Consider the following 21,009-nt stretch of genomic DNA (forward strand, 5'->3'; position numbering starts at 1 on the left):
GCGGGACCCTACCCAGAGGAGCAATGATGCCTGAAATGGAGCCAAAGATGATGATGTGAAGTGATGGAGCAGCTGGAAACTTTAGATCCAGAGAGGGAGAGCGACTGTGTGCTGAAGACCTGAGGAGCACGGGGAAGGAGTGCATGGAGGGGATTGTAACCATGGCAGTGAGACGATATAGGATGGAATGAATGTAAAAGTAATATTCTCCCATGTAAACTATCACATAATTCACAATAAATCATTAAAAAAAAAAACAAGCTTGGGCTGGTAAGGAGGGTGGTGGGAGGGGATGAGGCTGGGGAGGAGGTAGCCCAGGTCTCCTTAGTGAGGAAAGACCATTTTATTCCAAGTGCAGGGGAAGTCAAGAGAGAACTTTCAGAGGTGACGAGCATGCTCTGGGTCACCATGTGTGCCCATGAAGGTGGTTCAGGGCAGGACCATGGACACTGGGTCTATTTCCCCATCTACCAGCCAGGCACTGGCACCCCCAGGGCCTTTGCAGGCCACATAAGACAAAGCCTTGCACATTGGCTATCAAAAATGGGAGGCTGTAAAGGTGCAAAGTGGCTGGCTTACAAACTTCCATGAGTGTGCTTAGTTCAGAACAAAGGAGGTAAGGTAGAATCCCCACTGAATAGTTTTCCTCCTTTCCAGACAGGTCTGGTGAAAGGGGGTGGAGGTGATGGTGACAGGACTTTATGATTCAATTGTGAGTGATTGTTACCAGGATTAATTGTGATCATCACAACTGTAATTGTAGAAGATGTGTCATTAAAAGGGGGGAATAGTTCATCTTTCATTTCAGAAGCAGACTATCTCAGTACCATCGGGAAAGAAGAGCATAATGGAGCATGAGATCTACCTAGAAAGGCGGAGATAGCAGAGACGATGGCAAAGGCACGAAGAGATAGAGCAGCTGAACTGAGAAAGGCTGTGAGCCTGTGGGCAGGAGGCTGGCTTGCAAAATGTGTCCATTGGACATTCAAATGAACATATATATTTTTTTGTTTTGTATGTGTACCTCAAATCTTTTGCTTTGTTGATTTGTGAAAAATAAAATGTAAAAGGGAAGCCATGGGGAAACAGCAGGATAACTGTTGTGGGGTGGGGGCTTTGATATGGAGCAAAACGTATGATTGGTGGAAAGGAAAGCTGATGACCTTACCTCCACTCAATTCACCATAAAAAGTAAAAAACAAAAAAAATAGAAAATCGGAATACATATACCAATAAAAATAAAATGAATCTTAAAATAATAAAATATAAAGTCTTGCTGTTGGTGGAAAACAAAAGTCGCATGTATCCCCTGGGTCTAGTTGGAAGCTGTTGTGAGGCTACAGGACAATCACTGCCCAGGTGCCAAATGACAGACAAGCTCATTTCTCAAGACCAGAGCCCAGCTACCAGTGAATGCCAAAACCTCTGAATCCAGTTGGCAGATAATTTGGCAGAAGTTCCCCGCTGAGCTAGCCTCTCCTGCCACTAATTTCCCATTTGGGGCAACAACAAAAAAGTGTCTTTCCTCTCAGATCTGCAAGGACCTGAGAGCTAATTATACCACAGGGTATTTTAACTGTGCCATGGGCCCCATGACCTTTTTTGGCAGTTTGAGTTGGATGTGAGAAATGGCATGAATCAGTGCTGGTCGAGGGAAATTTTGGGGTGAGGTTTTGGGCTCAGCTCGTAGATACAGACTGTGCCAAATACTGATGGGGTTTATCTCCTCACAGCCCACAGCTGAGCACTGAGGTAGGAGATGATGGGGACAAGGCAGAGGACTCAGAAAAGACTTGTCCCTTGAATGGAATAATAGGAGCAGTGGTAGCTGTGTGCACTCGAGTCAGTTCCGGCTCACAGCGACCCTGTGTAAGGTTTCAGAGGCTGTAAATATTTATGGGAGCACAAAGTCTCTTCTTCCTCCTGCGGAGCAGCTGGTAGATTGAACTGCTGACCTTGATCCATGACACTAGCAGGGCTAATAGCTGTAGCAATAAAATCTACATTTACTGAGTCAGACAAGCCCGTCAGAGTACATATTTATTTACTCCTGACAGCCACCCTATGAGGCAGGTATTGTTCTTATGTTCATTTTATAGGTGAGGAAATGAAGCCCCAGAGAGGATAAGTAAATTTCCCAAGGTCACAAAGGTGGTAGAGGCAGGATTTGAACCCAGCCCTGCCTGATTCCAGTCAGTAGTTTTTACGTCTCACCAAGAGAACCTTTTTACAACAGAGATCCTCATTTAACCTGACATAAGAGAAACTCACTGCCCTCAAGTCAATTCCGACCCATGGCTACCCTACAGAACAGAGGAGAACTGCTCGTTAAGGTTTCTGAGACTAAATCTTTACAGGAGCAGACAACTTCGTCTTTTTCTCATGGAGTGGCTAGTAAACATTACTAACTGCTGACCTTGCGGTTAGCAACCCAATGCTTAATCCACAATGCCACCAGAAAACAGCTGAACTGTTCTGTGTCAGGAGCAATGTTAAGCATGTTGCATGCGTTCTATCATTTAATCCTCACAGAATGTTCTATCATTATCCTCATTTCACTCATCAGGAAGCTGAGGTGAATGACAGGCTCCAGGACTAGACAACAGTGAAGCTGGGATTTGAACTCAGGACTGAGCTATGGGATCGGTCTATGTCTTTGTTGCTGGGAGCCCATTTTCCTGGGGTGCTCTGAGAAAGACTGGGGGCAGGGATTCCTCATTCTTCCACCAGATGGGCCAGGTGAAGTCTTTCCATCAGTGAGGACATATGAGCCAGGGGCCGTTATCCTGAGATATGCCCCAGCCAGAGGATCTGCTCCAGATTCAGTTCTTTCAGGCAGGTCAGGCCAAGGGATCCACCCGAGAGATTCCAAGCTAGACAACCCTACAAATACCTCAAACCCTGGAGCTCAAGTCTGCAGACCCATGGGTTCCCTGTCAGCTGGTACCCCTGGAATGCCCTGCCATATAAATCCAGGGAGGGAGTTCAACCAGGACCCAGCCCAGCCCAGAAACATTACAGAGACCCAGTCAGTGCTGAGTCTCTACATCCACCATACTAGGCCTTCCTCAATACATCTTCTCCTTTAGGCTTCCAAGCAGGTGAGGGTGGATCAGTGGGTGGATAGGGACCTAAATCAAGGACTAGAGGTGCAGTGCAACCACTCAGGGGCTAGAATGGAGACCCAGAGAAGCTGGGAGCTACCATGTAGAAAAAGGGACATTGCTGAGCCTCCAACTTCCACTTCCTGTGAGACCCCACCCCTGCCCTAGAGATGGGACCCTATGGAACTATGGGGGAAGCAGCTCCTTCTACCCACCAGTGCCCAATGCTGAGTGTCCCACTCCTGTGTACAGTCAGCTGCTACTCCAGCTATATGGTTCAGCCCTCTCCCTTCACTTCCGTGGGATAAATCACACATGCAGGGTTGCTCTGTGTGCCAGAACATACTTTCTTATCAATCAATACTCACAGTCACCCCAGGAGATAGATTATTATTATTATTATTTCTACTTTACAGATGAGAAAACGAAGACACAGGAAACATAAATGCCTTACCCAGAGTTAGTCAGGTCATGTGTGGTGGCGCTGGGACTGAAACCAGGTCTACCCAATCCAAAGCTATCAACCTTTTGCCACATTGGACATCTCTATACCCTTATGTCCCAAGGACCAGACCCTCAGATGGGTCAGGCTGCTTCTGTCCCAGGAAGCCAAGCCTTCTGGCTTCTATCTCCTAATCTCCTCGTGACCCATAGGCTCCTTAATCCTTGTTGTTAAGTACCATGGAGACGGTTCCGACTCATAGCACAGGGTTTCTGAGGCTATAAATCTTTACAGGAGCAGAATGCCTCATCTTTCTCCCGCAGAGTTGCTGGTAGTTTCAAACAGCCAACCTTCAGGTTAGCAGCCCTATTCGTAACCACTACGCTACCAGAGCTCCTTAGTAGCTACTAAAGTCATGAGCTCTCCAGCTGCCAGGGACACACTGATAAGCCCAAGCTCAGAAACCTTGAGCTCCCTAGTTCCAGTGGTGCGGCGTCAGGCTCCCCAAATGTTGTTTACTAATAAATCCCTGAGAATTTATAATAAAATTGATGGGGCCTAACTGATGTGTCCAGGACAAAAGGAAGCCAATTATCCAATACTCTCTGTTATGATCTTAAAACAGATGTTTGAATGTGTAAGCTTATGGCTTGTGGTTGGGAACTGCAGATACAATTCCAACCTTCTTTTATGACTACTCGTAAATGTTAAATGCAGTAGGAGCTACGTCTTAAATCTAGTAGCTGCCACTCTGTCCTACATCTTGGAAACCAGAGTTACATTCGGAGATGTCCCAATTAACAGCAAGCAGAAAAGCACTAAATTTCACAATCCCCTGCCACAATGAATAAGCAAGGACTTAGCCCCCCAGGCTCATTTCAATGTCTGGGGCCTGAGTGTAGAGGTAAAGGTGGTCTCTAGCCTCTGCCTCCAGAGTTGATGTATTAGGTGCTTCAAACCTGGACCAACAGACCTTCCAGAACCCAAACTTCTCTGACTCTCATTACATTTATACAGAACAAGTAGGAAGTTGTGTTCTTACACATTTTGATGTAATTTGCATAGAAACTGATACCTGGCCTAGGGTACCCCTACCAGAGCCTCCAAGAAGCCAGCTATGCAACCAACTCTGCTCACACAAATATCTCCTCACACAAGTACCCATTAAGGAAATGGGAGTTGGGGAAGAGGGAGGGACACAGAAAGGGAGCACCCAACATTCCTGGCATCTTCCTTCAAGGCCAGTAATCCTTCCCTTCAGGCTCGCTGCTGGTAATCCTAGAAACTCCTCAGTCAACCCAGTATGTCTCTGAGCATGTGTGCCCTGGAAGTCCTCAAGAAGCTCACCTCCAAAAGGGTCCTCCAAGCTCCAAGGCCTTAAGATATCTCAAAACAAGTTGCCCCTTTCCTGAGTGGGACACCAGTCTGGGCATTTCCTCCTGCCAGAGCAAGTTTACCTTGCAGAACGGGTCACTGTGTTTCCACATGTGTCCTTTGGGTCTTGCCAGGGGCCTGTCTATAAACAAATGGCTCCTACATTGAGCCAGGCTGTCCCACAACGCTGTGCTCCTGAATCAGAGCAAGCAAGGTATCTCCCTGCAGCTGTCACTTCCCTGCCAGGTTAACACCAGGCCTGACACCCTAGTTCTGACTAGCTGGCAGGTTGTCAGACATGTGCCCTAATGCCTGAACACTGTCATTTCTCTTCTGAGGTCTACCCAGTCCCAGGGTGTCTCCTTGGTCTCGGAGTCCTGCCTCTCGTCTGCTCCGAATGTCTACATCTAATCATCCCAATCCAGAGCCAACTCTTGAGTTGTCTTAAAATTTGACAAGGTAAAGCTGTATTAACACACATTAGGCTGAAAAGAGATAGTTAATCACCTCCAAATCAGTCTATGAAATAAGAAAAGGTCCAAGAAACCAGCATAAACATGACCAGAACCTTCACCAAAGCTCTGTGTGAGAGGGAGGAGAGAAATGACCAGTGATAGTAAATGGAGGTCCATCAGGAACACACAAATGACTGGTCTGAAAGAAAAGTGTCCATACATCCTCTTACCAAGAACATCAACCCTCCACGTTGCTGGGTGAATTTCAACTGCCAATCTTATGGTTAATAGTCCAGTGCCAATCGTCTGTACCACCCAGGGGCCTTGCTCCTGCTAACTTGTTGCTAAGTGTTGTTGAGACGGTTCTGACTCATATTCACTCTGTACAGGGTTTCCGAGGAGCGGCTGGTGGTTTGAACCGCCAATCTTGTGGTTAGCAGTCCAGTGCTTATCCTACAGCACTACATCCTTTGTCCTGCCTATTTAAACATGCCACACCTGAGGCCAAGGCAGTGCAGGTGTGGAGATAGAAGCATGGGGATGGGACCTGTCACCAAAACAGATGCCTTCTGCTTTTAGTCCTGGTATGGTGCTGTGAGTTAATGCGCTGGACTGCAAAGTCGGTTTGAACCACAAGATCGGTGGTTGTAGCTCACCAGCTGCTCCTCAGAAACCCTATACAGGGTTGTTATGGGTAGGAACCAACTGAATAGCACTTGACACCACCACCAAGGGGTCCTGTCCCTGTGGTCTTTCCTACCATCTGGCCTTACAAACCACCAACCCATCTCCAGATAGCTTTTAACAGGTTGAATTTCAAAAGGACCTCTTTTCCCAAAACCAACATCCTTCCTTTGTGTAAAGCTTGTGTATACATAAAAATCACCTGAGGATTTGTTAAAAATGTAGACACTGATTCCATTTATCTGGGGTGTTGTTGTTAAGTGCCCATACCACATGCTATGCCATAATGTCAGAGCATCTCTGCTCTTTAGGCTGTTCCTCAGTGGAGTCCTGACAAGGTGAAGGTAAGAGAGAAGGTTCCGCTTCTGGTCTCAGACTTTATGCCTAAATCAGCTGCTCTCCTAGTGGGGTTTCAAAGGGCAAGTTGCACACTTTCATCCTTCTTGCTTGTCTTTAATCCATTCCACATCACTTATCGCATGTAATGGATGGAGAGACCCGGGGTTATCTCAATTTTGCAGGTGAAGAAGCAGTTTCCCACAGGTGGTCCTTCCTTGTCAAAATGTAGTCCATGGTCAGCATCATCTGGGAGCTTGTTAAGAGATGTAAACTTCCAAACCCCACCCTGGCCTACTGAATTACAATGTGCACTTAAACTAGATCCCAGCTGAGTAGAAAAAGTATTGGGCTGGCTGACCTACCCAAGATCTGGGGTCAGGCCCCAAATTCTTTTGTAATCAGTGATGCCGCCAGTCCAGTGCTGATCCTACAGCGTCACACCAGGAGTCTGAAAAGGTTCGTAGCAGTTCATAAATGCACTCTTTTCCTAACTTAATTCCTCTGTTAAACCATTTTTTTACTCTTAGCTACCTTGAAGGAGAGGCAGTGATTGTATTCTCCAAACTTCTGGAATTCCTCACACTAGGACATCTTTGAACTGCAAGTTGCTTCTGACCTGCAGGCCAGTCACAGCGAAGAAAGAACGATGCTGCCCCCAAGTGGAAGCTTCAACACTGCTGCTCACAGAAGACCATTCTCTGGAGAACTCTTGACAGCAGAATTTTTAGGACAAAAGTGTTACTCTAAATAATGCTATATTCAAAGCTGTTTTCTGAAGAGGGAAAAGCCTTATATTCTAGCCACACAACTTGCTGGAAGATTAACACTCCAAAACAGCTGGAGTTGGGGTTTCTGGCTTTGCCATCAATTGGATCTGCAAGTTTCATCTGCTTTGGCCCTTTCTGCATTGAGAAATTGAAGGGTTAGATTTGATTTCAAATATAGTCCAGTGTTGTTGTTTCTCTTCAACAACCATCAGGCACTGATGTTTATCCAAGTATTCAGTGCTTCCTCTAGGTTCCATACCTCATGCCAGACTTCATTCTGGTGGCTGTGGGATACAGACACGGGCAGGACCAATCGGAGGAAAAGTCCCTTCATCCCTGCAATTCCCTTACAACTACATGGCCTATTTTTTATGAGCCCTATCCCCCACAGCCTACCTGGTCTTCCTGGCACCCACATGTAAGCTCTAGAAGTCTCCCCACTGGGAATACTAAAACATACCCTGTCACTGTCTCTTTTAGAAGATCTACTGACCCAGTTCATCCCCAGAAGTACTGCTGAGAATCGCATGCTGTAAAACAGATCCAGAGATGGCCTCCCAAGTTGTTTACAGTTTCCTCTGTTCTTGTTAGGTGCCTTAGAGTAGGTACTGAATCAGTGACCCTATGCACAACAGAAGGAAACACTGCCCAAACCCACGCCACCCTCACAGTTGCTAAGCTTGAGCCCATTGCTGCAGCCACTGTGCCAATCTATCTCATTGGAGGTCTTCCTCTTTTTCTGCTTTACCTCCACTTTACCAAGCATGATGTCTTTCTCCACACTGATCCCTCCTGATAATATATCCAATGTATGACAAACAAAGTCTCACCATCCTAACTTCTAAGGAGCATTCTGACTGTACCTTCCAACACACAGCAAAACAGTGTAGGCCTGTACATGTTCTGTTCTACAGTGCACACAGAAAAACTGTGACCTTCAGTATTAGCAGAGCCCTGTGTGGTAGGTAAAGCCTGCTAACTTGGGATAAGGAAAGTGGTTCAAATACACTTTCGCTGTCATCTTGCCCCATTTGTCCAGGCCTCCAAATCTTACATTCTCAAAGGGTATAAACCCAGATGCAACCAATGAAAACCAACAAAGTTTTTTATAGTCTCTTATTTTCTTTGTGTTGTTGTTGAATCTGGCAAGTCAACTGAGGAGTTAGGAGTTAGAAGTATTCTCCAGTCTCCCTGTCCTGATGTTGTTAGTGTTAAGTGCCACTGAGCCAGTTCCAACTCATCTTGACCCTGTACAGATAAGGCTTCCAAGGGGCAGTTAACAGTCCAGTACTTATCATACAGTAGTACCACACCAGAACTTCCTGCTAGCATGTGCCAAAACTGCAGACAATGACAGAAATCGCCTGGCACTTGCCCATGGACATCAGCACACCAGGGAAGCATTCTGTATGTTTTCCATATCCTGAGGACTTCCCTTCCCTGATTCCCCAGAAACCTACGCCCTCCTTCAGTCTCCTGGATCTGCTACTTCTACAACTAAGTAATTTTTTCCACTTTGCCTAAGGAAACATGTCCCTTTGTTTGTGCAACACCTTCTTCAATAGCATCTAGTTCACAGCAGCACATGTGAGTGTCATGGTCCAGGGTCACCCAAAACTAAAGGAGTAGCAATAGGGACCATCCCCTTACACTCAGGCCTACAGGCCCAGGCCCAGGATGCTGCCCATCCTCCACCCCACCCCTCCCCCTGGTTCCTTGACCTAGTGCTCTCCATCTGTAGCCTCCCTTCAAACCCCTGAAATTTAAATTGGTTTCCTGCCCTTATAACAATCCCTCCACAGCATCTAACCCTGCTGACAACTGCCATCTCTCACTTCTCCAACTCTTAACACATCTCTCATCCTTTCTCCTAAGCAGCTGTTTCCTTCATGGCTTTCACTTCTTCTTTTAACATTTTGTGAATTTGAAAGCTTGCTTTCACATCTTCAGGACACATGCAAACATGACTTTCATTCCCAACCACATCCACACAGAGCTTTCATCTATCATGGACAACTTCCAAATATTATCCAAACTCACACTATCTCCTCCACTGACTCCCACAGGCTGCAAGTGCCTCACGACGATCACATCTTTCATTGTTTGAACCCTTCAAACCATGCCTTTTGTAAACTATACTTTGTTGTTGTTGTTAAGTGCCGTCGAGTCGGTTCCAACCCATAGCAACCCTGAACAGGGTTTCCGATGCTGTAAATCTTTATGGGAGCAGAAAGCCTCATCTTTCTCCTGTGGAGCAGCTGGTAGTTTTGAACTGCTGACCTTGCGGTTCGCAGCCCGATTCGAAACCACTATACTACCAGAGCTCCAAAGTATACTTAGGACTTACTTAATATTATGAAATTAGTTTATGGACATTAAAAGAAATCTTGTTGTTCTTGTTGGATGTCATCGAGTTGGTATCTACTCATAGCAACCCTATGTACAACAGAACACAACACTGCCTTGTCCTGGGCCAACCTCACAACTGTTGCCACACTTGAGCCCACTGATGCTGCCACTTTGCCAATCCATCTCACTAGGGAGTCTTCCTCTTTTTCTCTGACCCTCCACCTTACCAAACATGGTATCCTTCTCCAGCGACTGGTCCCTCCTGACAATATGTCTGAAGTATGAGACATGAAATTTGGCCATATTGGCCTCCAAGGAGCACTCTGGCTGCACTTCTTCCAAAACAGATCTATTGGTTCTTTTGGCAGCCCATGGCACTTTCAATATTCTCCTCCAACATCATAACTCAAAAGCATCAATTCTTCTATGGTCTTCCTTATTCACTGTCCAGCTTTTGCAAGCATATGAGGTTATTGAAAATACCATGACTTGGGTCAGGTGCACCTTAGTCCTCAAACTGACATTTTTGCTCTTCAACACTTTAAAAAGGTCTTGTGCCACAGATTTGCCCAATGCAATACGTTGTTTGATAGCTTGATTGCTGCTTCCATGATTGTTCATAGTTGATCCAAGAATGCAGTCCTTGACAACTTCAATCTTTTCTCGGTTGATAAGAATGTTTATTGGTTCAGTGGTGAGGATTTTTGTTTTCTTTACATTGAGATGTACTCCATACTGAAGGCTGTTGTCTTTGATCTCCATCAGTAAATGTTTTAAGTCCTCTTCACTTTCAGCAAGCAAGGTTGTATCATCTGCATATCGCAGGTTGTTAATGAGTCTTCCTCCAATCTTGATGCTGAGTTTTTCTTCATAGAACCCAGCTTCTCGGATTATTCACTCGGCATACAAATTGAGTAAGTATGTTGAAAGAACACAACCCTGTCTCACACCTTAGAAAGAAACCTTAGAAAGCAAAACATAAGCAGAAATTGACCCGGGTCCCAGTCATAGAAAACCATGAGAACATCCATCCTATTTATGCATAAAATGTCTTCAAAAGTGGATGTTGCGCAGTTTTGCAACATACCTTTCTCAGGTAAAAACAGACCTGTTTAAATCACACTAATAAAATAGATTGCATAGAGATGTGTATCAGCAGCTGCCCCCTGAAGCCTGCCTCCCATTGCTGTCACTATCCCATTGTTAGTTCTGTGTTGGAGCCAGGCTTGGCTCTCCTCCAGATACAAAGGCCTGCTACTTCCTCCATTTGGCTCATCTTCTCAAGCCTCCAACTTCCCTCAGGTCTTATTCTTCACACAAACATTCCTAAACATCCCGTCACCTCCAGTGACCTAAAGCAGAGTTGGCTTAATTCTGTTACCACTACCCCAACAAGCAACTCAAAGGTTTATCCTTGCCAACACCAATGTATGAGTCCACCCTGCAGAAGTTCGGAGGATGTTCACTATAATGTTGCCCCACTGAAAGACCTCCACACTACCCCCAATACGCTCTTTCCCAGTGACTTTCAGGGTCACTGGTACACTTTTCTAGATGATCTAAAACGCTGTAAAACACCTACGTTCTGGTTGTTCACTAGCCAGTAGGTCCGAGTCTTCCCACTCATCTTGCCAGATGCCCACGCCTTTCCAAAGTGTAGATGCTCAAGAGGAAAACAAACTGCACACAGGTTTCTTGAAGGGAGCTGAAGCAGGGCCATTGGTGGCCCCTGACAGATAAATGCCTCCTAACACAAGAACATCCAGACGTTGTGGCATTTGTCCAGGAAGTAAGTGCCCTGGCCCATCCACATGTAGGCCCCTTTATACAGTGAAGGTCTCTTCAGACGAACTTCATTCCCTCTCAGTAGCCATCACCACCTGATACAGACACACACAAACAGAGCGGTGGCAAGTGTAAGCAGCACACTCAGAGCCATGCCCTATACTCCAGGCAGGTGTCAGTCCTGGCACTTTATGTGGCTATAACCATCCTTCTGCTGTCTAACCCTCAAAGCCAGCCCCAGTTCTAGGAATAAGATGAGGTGTCCCACTAGCAGAGCAACAGGGCTAAGACTCATTGGGAAAACTGTGAGATAGACAGCAACTTTTTACCAGCCAGAAGGCAGTGCCTTGACTGTTCTTCAGACTGGATGCCTACAACTGGGAATGTAGCTAAAAGGACTTTATTCTAGAAAGACGTTTCTATGGAAAATACAGGCACACATGTGTACCCAGACACACAACATACACACACCTCTCTAGCTGTCTCCCATCATGAAATTAAGGAATCCATTTCTTTGTAAGACAGGTTTCTTTTATTAATTTTTCCTAAACTTGTCTCACATTTACTGAATGTTTGTCTTAGTGTAAGAAAGTGACCTGGAGCTTTAACAAACCAGTTTGGATAGCAACCTGCAGAAATGCACACAAGTCACCAATTATGGGCCGTGCCTCCAAGAAATCCAATTGATCGTAAGCCTGTCTAAACAGAGAGCAAGCAGACCACATCATCTTATTTCTAGTTTTAACTTTAAGCTTCAAGTTCACCCCATCCCAACACCCACACAAACCCCTCCCCCATTTCAACAGAAAGTTTGTTTTAGAAGAAATGGCCATTAAGAACTTAATCAGGTGTATAATGGTTGGCTTAATCCTGCAGCCAGCATGTCAAAGGAGCAACTAGCCTGGTGGCAGGTTGGCTGAAGCTCTTGAAGCTTGACAGGCAGAGTAAGAGGCTGCTCTAAGGACAGGGCTCCAGTCCAGAGGCCGCAGGGTTTCCATGCATACCAACATATACATACTTCCAGTTACCGTCTCTAAGCAGTTTCTCTGTAGCACTTTCACGCTTGTAACACCCTATAATGTTTCTGTGGAGATGGACAGAAACGAAAAGATGAAAGGTATTATCTATTTCTAACATGGGCCAAATCTAACAGAGAAACTGTGTTATACAGAATATTCATTGTTACAAAGATCCAAAACATAACCAACAAACCTTCTAAGAGTTTCTAAGGTAGGTACCAGCTCTGGTCTCTAATACAGGTTTAGGGGCTTCTGTTATCCAGATGACCAACATGTCTTACTCCTCTCAATACTGCCCCAAAGAACAAGGAATGCTTTGGTGCACCTGGTATTGGCTACAAATGAGGAGATGTTGACAATGTCGGGCAATCCACTTCTTTAACACTAAATTCAGGCTCAGCCAGTACAACCCAGTGTATCTAAATTTTCTGTGTGATCTGTCACCTGTTTTAACAAATACAAATTGGCAGAATTGTGACAGATACTAACACTTAACACAAAGTGATTGTGAATGAGCTAAAAATCAAACTTGAGTCTTGTCCTAGGAGAGGAAACGCGACTTCAGATTTAAACAGAACAGGTAGCTCCCACCTTAGTAAGTAGGCAAGAATACAAACCTTTATGACATAATTAATAATCAATACTTCAGTTAAAATCACCAAGCTTCTATCCAACAATACATCTACCCAATTCTAACTTCCTGAAGAGAAAATTATGTAGACTTTCATGCTTGGGATATTAATGAACAGACTTGTAAGAAAGACACTCCAGGTCTGAAAACTAATGGCTTTTTTTTCAGGTTATAGAGTTCCTTTCCTATTTTAAAAAAAAAAAAAAAAAAGCCCATACATGGCATTTGTAAAAGGTTCTTTTTTTGGGGGGAGGGGGGTTGCAGAGCAGGAGTGAATGACAGTGTGAAGACAGCCAGAGCATACCTTTCTGTTTTTCTCTGTTAATCCATACCATGTTATGCTCTAGTTCCTCAGAAATAGAGGGAGGCCCTCCCCAACCCTCAAGCCCCACACCCACAACGGGCAGGGAGCCTTTGTGGCACCCCCACAACAGATTTCTGAAACATAATTAGAGCTCCTGCCATATAGGTCCATAATGAAAAGTCTGCTTAACACTTAAGTTATCGCTTTAGCTGTATAGCTAAAGCTCAACTTTCCAAAACAAACTTATCTTTATAGAAGCAAAATTAAACATAAAGGAGTGAAGCTTAGCTCAATAAGACTAACTGAGCTTCTAAATAGTACCATTATGAAAAAAGATACAATGCACTTAATTTCTGTATCTAGCTATTTAGAAGTCAAAATTATTCCATACATTACCTATATCCCCCTCCCCTGAAGACCCCTAAAAACTGACTAAGAAATCTTTAGTATCTGCTTGCTCTAGATATTTAGAACAAAGTTGACAACTTAAAGCTTTATAATAGTCTGTTTTAATATAAACAAGTGTTAGAATCAATCAATGTCCATTTCAGGAAGTTTCTTGTCAGAATCTGAAGGTACAGCTTTGTCTGCACCATGCTCCGCAGCCTGAGGCCCTGGATTGTCTCCTTGTCCATCCACTGGTCCATTCTGCTCTCCATTTTTTTGCTCCTCTTTAGGAGGCTCCACTTTGGGCTTTGGCTTTGAAATTATAGGACTACAAACACTTATCAGCTCCTAGAATGAATAAAAAAATTGTTTCTTAGAAATTCACCAATTTTGTATCACACATAAAACCCAAGTTCAGCCTTGCCCACCAAATTCCCAACTGGAAGCCAAATAAGGTTGCCTCCTATTACTTTGAAGGTGCTGACGGTGTGCCACCAAGTCAATTCTGCCATATAGCAACCCTGTATAGGTTTCTAAGGAAAAGTCTCACCTTTCTCCCACAGAGCGACTGGTAGATTCAAATTGCTGATCTTACAATTAACAGTCCAGTTCATACTCCACTACCTTACCAAGGGTTCCCTGAGGGCTGTTGTGGTTGTTATTGTTAAGTGCCATCGAGTCAGTTCCAACTCCTAGCAATCCCTTATAGGGCTTCCGAAGAGTGGTTGGAAGGCTTGAATCACCGACCTTGTGGTTCAAACTGACATTGTGGTTCAGTGCATTATCCCGCAGCACCACCCCAGGACTCCTGAGAACTATTAATGTTAATATAAGACTAATAAGAAAGAATATTAATAATTGCATTGATTAATATTAATATGTTGTTGTTGAGGGCCATGGAGTCCGTTCTGACTCATAACAATCCTGTATAGGGTTTCCAAGGAGCGGCTGGTAAGTTTGAACCACCAATCTTGTGGTTCAAACCAACCTTGTATTCTGGTGCTTTAACGCACAGCACCACACCATGACTCCAATATTAACGTAAATTACCTTAATTTTAGCTTCAATCTCTTTTGCCTTGATAACTGGATCCAAGGTCAGACTCTGCTTGTTCTGTAGATTCAGCTTATTATTCATCCACTCCATGGCCTCATTTGTGTTTTTTTCTATTGTCATCATGTCAGAAGCATTCAAATGGTCATACTGGTCCTCCTGTAACAAGGAGACAGTCAAAGAGCTACCCAAATACTGCCTACTTCTTCAACATCTTTCAAACACTCTTTCCCAAAAATGGAGCACATTTAGCCTCATGAGCTAAACAGATACTCAATTCCTTAAAAATTCAGGAAAGGAAAAAACAACTTCCATTTTAAAAGCATTCAGGAATGGTTTTTATTTTAAAGTTTAAAAAAAAAAAATGGAAATTGAAAGGTTTCATAAGCATCAAATGGGACGCATGCTTTACACAAAATCTTAGGCAAATAATTTCACATTAGTTGAGATTTTAGGTATGCTAATTCAAAACCAAAATATAACAGCAAAAATCAGGTCTTACACCAAAACAAAGTTTTTAAAAATGTAAGTTCAACTTGAACACTGACAGTCCATAAGAACATGGAATACAGTGAAATGATTAGGCACATAAACTTTGGAGTATGACCTCAGGCTGAATATCAGGGCTCTCCCAATCAACCAATGTTAGGTATTGCTTAAGGAAACTGAGGCTTAAAGAAGGCATCTATAAACATTGGTTAATACCACCTTTGGACTCAATAAGGTAATAATATTTCAGAGTGTTATCATTTTGTGCTCAGACACACACATAAAAGTCATTTATCAATGAGACAGTCCTACATCTGCATAAAAAAAACACATATGCCTTGTATATTCTCAGGAGTCCTGATGTGGCGCTGTGGGCTAATGCGTCAGACCACAAAGTCGTTTGAACTGCAAGGTCCGTGATTCAAGCTCACCAGCTGCTCCTTGGAAACCCTATACAGGGTCGCTATGGGTCAGAATCAACTCAACAACATTTCAGAAAAACTTAAGATAGTGATGGTGGTGTGCCCTCAAGTGAGTTCCAACTCATAGCAAACCTGTGTAGCATTTCTGAGACTGTTAATCTTTATAGGAACAGAAAGTCTCATCTCTCTCCTGCAGAGCAGCTGGTGGATTGGAGCTGCTGACCTTGCAGTTAGCAGCCTACCAAGTAACCCAATATGCTACCAGGGCTTCTTAAGAAACACTAAGAGTTATTATCTTAAGTTGAACAATGAGGGAAGTGTTTCAAAGTCAGAAGGAAATCAAACCATGTTGCTCAATTCCAAGATCTACCTAATAAAAAAATGGAGAAAAATCTACATCTTAATAAAAGTCTTTAAAAAAAGAAAGAAATATCCATTAAAACACTATATATTACATTAACATCTGAAATATGAACACATTGGTAAATTATATTTAGAGAAGAACTGCTATGCAAATGCCTCAAAAATTAACTCTACCAAAACAAGAGGAGGGTAAAGGGGAAAAAAGAAGTACCTTGTTTTTGAAAGAGCTGATTACTTTCATATACTGCTGGATTTGTTTCCCTAGTTCTTCAAATAATTTTGGTCTTTCTTCAGATTCCTGGAACCGTATCTTAATGGGTTGACCTAGATTCTTAACAAGAGAGAGTACACAAATTAAATTCCTCAACTTAAACTACCAGAGTAGTATAGTTTCTGCTGATGCTGTGTGCCGTGGAGGCGATTCCGACTCATAGAGACCCCGTAAAGGGGTTCCCAAGGCTGTAAATCTTTACCGGAGCAGAATGCCTCATCTTTCTCCCGCGGTACAGCTGGTAGTTTCAAACTGCGGACCTTGCGGTTCATAGCCCAATTCATAACCACTACGCACCAGAGCTCTTTAGTATGGTTTCTACTAGTACTAAAAACTATGGATTAAAATACATCTAACCTCCATGTGCTATATATAAGTAGAATATTTTCCCCCAAGTTATTTAACATGTAAGACTGCCTCCAGGTGGGTATGAGAGTATACTTCAGTATCGCTCCATGCAACCACCTCATTTTGTCACCTAGTTCTCAAAATTCAGTAGGGAAATAACCAGAAAGTAGGTGCCTCCTGACCAAGATACACACACTAAATATGACATTTACCAAAAGATAAATTTTAACAGAAAAAAACTTTACAGGAAAAATGAACTATTTACAGATTAGATATAAAGAAGAAACTTGCTTCATTTACATAACCAGAAGAGGGAGGAAACAGGGCCATCAGTTGGTAAAACAGTTGAAGTTGTTAATTCTCTTACATGTTTGACATTCCCCATAATAAAAAGTAAAACATACACAATGGGAAGGACCCCAATGGAAACACATGCTAATACTGCCAAAATGACAGGAAACTGCAGGCTCTTTGAGCCAATTCTATTCAAGAGGTCATTCATAAGAGCCAATTCCTGAAGAAATCAAGTAATCCAAAGCTAGAATGATGGGATATGTGAAAACTTCATTCTTATTCATTTGCATCATTCTCCCATAAAAGATCTCAACTTTAGATACTTCTTTGTATACTTCTAACAGTCAGATTTTGAAAATATAAAACTAGATGTTATTATGGAGATCAATATAGTACAAGGGGGCTTCAATAAGTTTGTGGAAACATGGAATTAAAAGACACTGGAATTTTTCCATGAACTTTTTGAAACCTCATCCTCTACAACAGCCCTGCACAAACTGCACTACAAATTCATTAGGACAGGCAGTGTATCGTACTAGTCTTTACATACTCTTAACATTAAGAACGTACTCAATCTCCAATTCAGTGAACACACTAAAGTCTAAATTCAGTTTAGAAATAATTTTGTATTATTATGAGGTCTTAAAAATGAGAGACAAATAGTTTAAGTCATAAAAGACAATTATTTAAATATTATTTTAGCCTATCTTCTTTACTTGGTATGAGATTTCCTCTAAATCTGAGGCAGTCTCTTTGGGCATTCCAGGAAAGAAATGCTTTCTCACACTATGTTTTGACAAAACAAAAACCACTTACTTTTAACTCAGCCAATTTATCCACATAGACTTGCTTTGGCTGGTCTTCTCCATCCTCATACAACCAATTTTCAGTATCTTCTAGTTTTAAGGAAAAGCTGTTACGGTCCTAAAGATAAAGACAATTTTGTAATCAAGTCAACAAAAAACCAGTTTTTTAAAAAATCTATTGAATTCCCAGTGGAGTTACAGGTGTAGACTACAAAGACCTCCTAAGTGAGATTTGCTTTGAAACATATGATGTCATTGCTAAGTGCCTTCAGTCCGTTCCAACTCACAACAACAACAAATATATGTATATATGGAGGAGAAAAAAAAAAAGACTCTTAAAAAGTATTGTTCCAAAATTATAGAAACCTTTTATTAAATGAAAACATCCTTTGGGACAGAGGTATATGACGATGTATGCACAACCTTGGCTTCAGGATACAGGGCTTGAGAGGCATGGCTTGTAAGGAGAAAAGAGGGGAATAATGTTAGGATGCTGGGCTGTCTTTTGTATCTTGGCTCCCTTGCCTACCATTGTGAAATAGATACTTGGGAGAAGGGAGTGGGGAGGGAATAGCCAGAAAGATCACAACAGAAAACACGTAAGCCCGTCTTCAACCTATAACTGACTGGAATATCTTGAGGAGGGCTGGAAACTTTCCAGACCCAAAATATGGGGGCCTATAAAAGGCAAGAAGTGACTGGTTTACTAGCTTTACAGAGGGAGCCTAGTTCCAGATGGGGCAGGGTTAGGCAGAACTGCCACTGAATGATTTCCAAACTGTTGGGACCGGGCTGACAAAAGGAAATGGGGACAAGACTCTTGTGGAACAACAGTGAATACCTGCCGCCAGGACTGACTGTGAGGGTCAGAAATGTAGAGGCAGATGTTTGGGTTTTTTTCTCTCCTTTTTTTTGGCAAAAGGAGGAGAGTGATTTATTTTACAGCACAGGAGCAGAGGTCCCTGGGACCATTAAGCGACAAGAGCTGAGTATGACCCTACCCAGAGAGGCAGTGAAGCCAAGAATGGAGACAGAGATGATGGCGTGGACAGATAAGAGTGGCTGGGGACACGGGACTCAGGAAGGGCGAGGAGCTATTTGCTGACAGCCAGGGGGGGTGGGCGTGTGGGTGTATCCTTTGGTTATTTGATGATGCATGGAGGGGATTGTAATCATAACAGTGAAATCAAATACAATAGGATGAATGTGAAGCTGAATTGGGACAGAGGCAAATAATGATGTATGCACAACCTTGGAACAATAGGGCTCTGGGATACAGGGATTGAGACATGGTTGGAATGAGCAAAAGGGGGGAAATAATGTTAAGATGCTTGGCTGTCTTTTGAATCTTAGTTTCCCTGGCATACCACTATAAAATAGACACTGGAGGGGGAGAGAAAGGAATGGCCAGAAATACCACCATAGAAAGCTTGTAAGCCCATCTTCTGCCTATAACTGACTGGAATACCTAAAATGGGGCTACAACATGCACATGAAGGAAGCTTCCTTCGGAGCCTCTGCATTACACAAAACCATAGGTGGAATCCTGAACAGCATCCAGAATCTTCTGAAGGGAAATTTCCACTTGAAAGGACACGCAGACCAGCCTGGAGTGGCCAAAAGAACAGAAGATACTTCCTGAAAGACTGACAGGAAAAAATACAAAACCCTATAGGAGACCAACTGATTATAAGAACAAACAAGTGGCTCACCCAGGACACATCAAGGCAAGTGGTTGGGTCCCCTCAGTGTAAACCCCCTTCTAAAAGACTAAGACTCAATGGGAATACACGCTCTGATTGGTGACCACGTCACCGATAAGGGGAAGTGAAGGAAAAACAGCAATGAAGCTGCAAGCTAAGCCCTCAAACGCTCAATAGACTCCTGTGAACCCAGATGTAGACCTGGTTGTCCAGCAGTGTGTCAAGTCCAGGGGACTCTTGGACCCAGAGTCAGTGACATAGCCACAGAGGACTAGAATGGAGAATGAAGCGTCCAGCAGATAGGAAGAGAAGGCATATGCACAAGAACACCCACACTTACAGATAATATCCACTTGACCTGCCTTCAATGGCTGATCAAAGAGCAATGAGAAGAAAGAGGGAAGAAAAAAAAAAAAAGAGTAGCCTGATACAATTTGATGAACTTGGCCTACACCTATGGAAGCAGTAGCTCAAAAGAGGAAACAAATCTTCGTAGCGAATATCATTCCCACCCCTCCACACATGAAGAGGACAGGGATGGGCAACTGGGTTATTGGCTACCCAGAATAGGGAGGCTACAGAGGTAAGACGTGACTGGCTTACAAGCTTTCAAGAGGGTACCTAGATCCTGAGGGAGTGGAGCAAGGTAGAATCTCCACTAAGTAGTATGCAATCTATCTGGGCGGGGCTGATGAAAGGAAATGCGGATAGGTCTCTTGTGATACAATAGCGAATAATTGCTATCAGGACTGATTGTGTAGTGGTTGGTGGTTATGTGCCATGGAGTCAGAACCGACTCACAGCGACCCAGTATAGGGTTTTCTAAGCTGTAAATCTTTATAGGAGAAGAAAGCCTCATCTTTCTTCTGAAAATGTAAGGGTAGACGTTTTGTGTTAAAGGGAGGAGAGTGATTAACTCTGAAATCTAGGAGCGGAGGTCCCTGGGACCATTCAAGGGAGGAGAACGGAACCATGCCCAGAGAAGCAGTGATGCCAGGGATGGAGGCAGAGACGATGTCATGGGGAGATGGAGCGGATGGGGACTTTGGACATGGAGAGGGAGACGGGCTGTGTGCAGACAACCGGGAAGCAGGCTTGTGGGCTATATACCCTTTGGATGATGGATGATGCATGGAGGGGACTGTAACCACGACTAAGAAATGATATATGACAGGATCAATGTGAAGCTTATATCCTCCCATGTAAACTATCACATAATTCACAATAAAGCATTAAAAAAAAAGAGGAGTCTAAAGCCAAGGGGAAAAAAAAGATACTCCCTGAAAGCATATCACTGTTCTTGTTGTTAAGTGCCATCTAGTCAGTTCCGATTCATAGCGACCCTATGCACAACAGAACGAAACACTGCCTGGTACTGGGCCAACCTCACAATCGATGCTACACCTGAGCCCATCAACTACACCACCATGCCCCGATCTACTTCGTTGGGAGTCTTCCTTTCTCAGACCCTCTACTTTACCAAACATGATATCCTTTCTCCAGGGACTGGTCCCTCTGGACTACATGTCTAAAGTATGAGAAACAAAATCTGGCCATCCTGGCTTTGGAGGAGCTGTCCTTCTTCCAACACAGATCTATTTGTTCTTTTGGCAGTCCAGG

At 43.6% G+C, this 21,009-nt stretch overlaps 1 protein-coding gene across 1 annotated transcript in view; it reads right to left on the minus strand.

The window, feature by feature from the left end:
• Positions 1-13,746: 13,746 nt before the first annotated feature.
• The window catches only part of HSPA4 (heat shock 70kDa protein 4), a 63,822-nt gene continuing 56,559 nt past the window's right edge, over positions 13,747-21,009 (minus strand). Inside the window, exons 16-19 of the mRNA XM_006872912.1 lie at positions 17,697-17,804; positions 16,179-16,298; positions 14,691-14,852; positions 13,747-13,988 (exon numbers count right to left, since the gene is read on the minus strand). Coding sequence (XP_006872974.1) covers positions 13,785-13,988; positions 14,691-14,852; positions 16,179-16,298; positions 17,697-17,804 — 594 coding nt within the window. The 3' untranslated portion in view covers positions 13,747-13,784. The remainder of the gene's footprint in view (positions 13,989-14,690; positions 14,853-16,178; positions 16,299-17,696; positions 17,805-21,009) is intronic.

Source organism: Chrysochloris asiatica, unplaced genomic scaffold (assembly GCF_000296735.1).
Source record: "Chrysochloris asiatica unplaced genomic scaffold, ChrAsi1.0 scaffold00215, whole genome shotgun sequence".
Lineage (NCBI taxonomy): Eukaryota > Metazoa > Chordata > Mammalia > Afrosoricida > Chrysochloridae > Chrysochloris > Chrysochloris asiatica.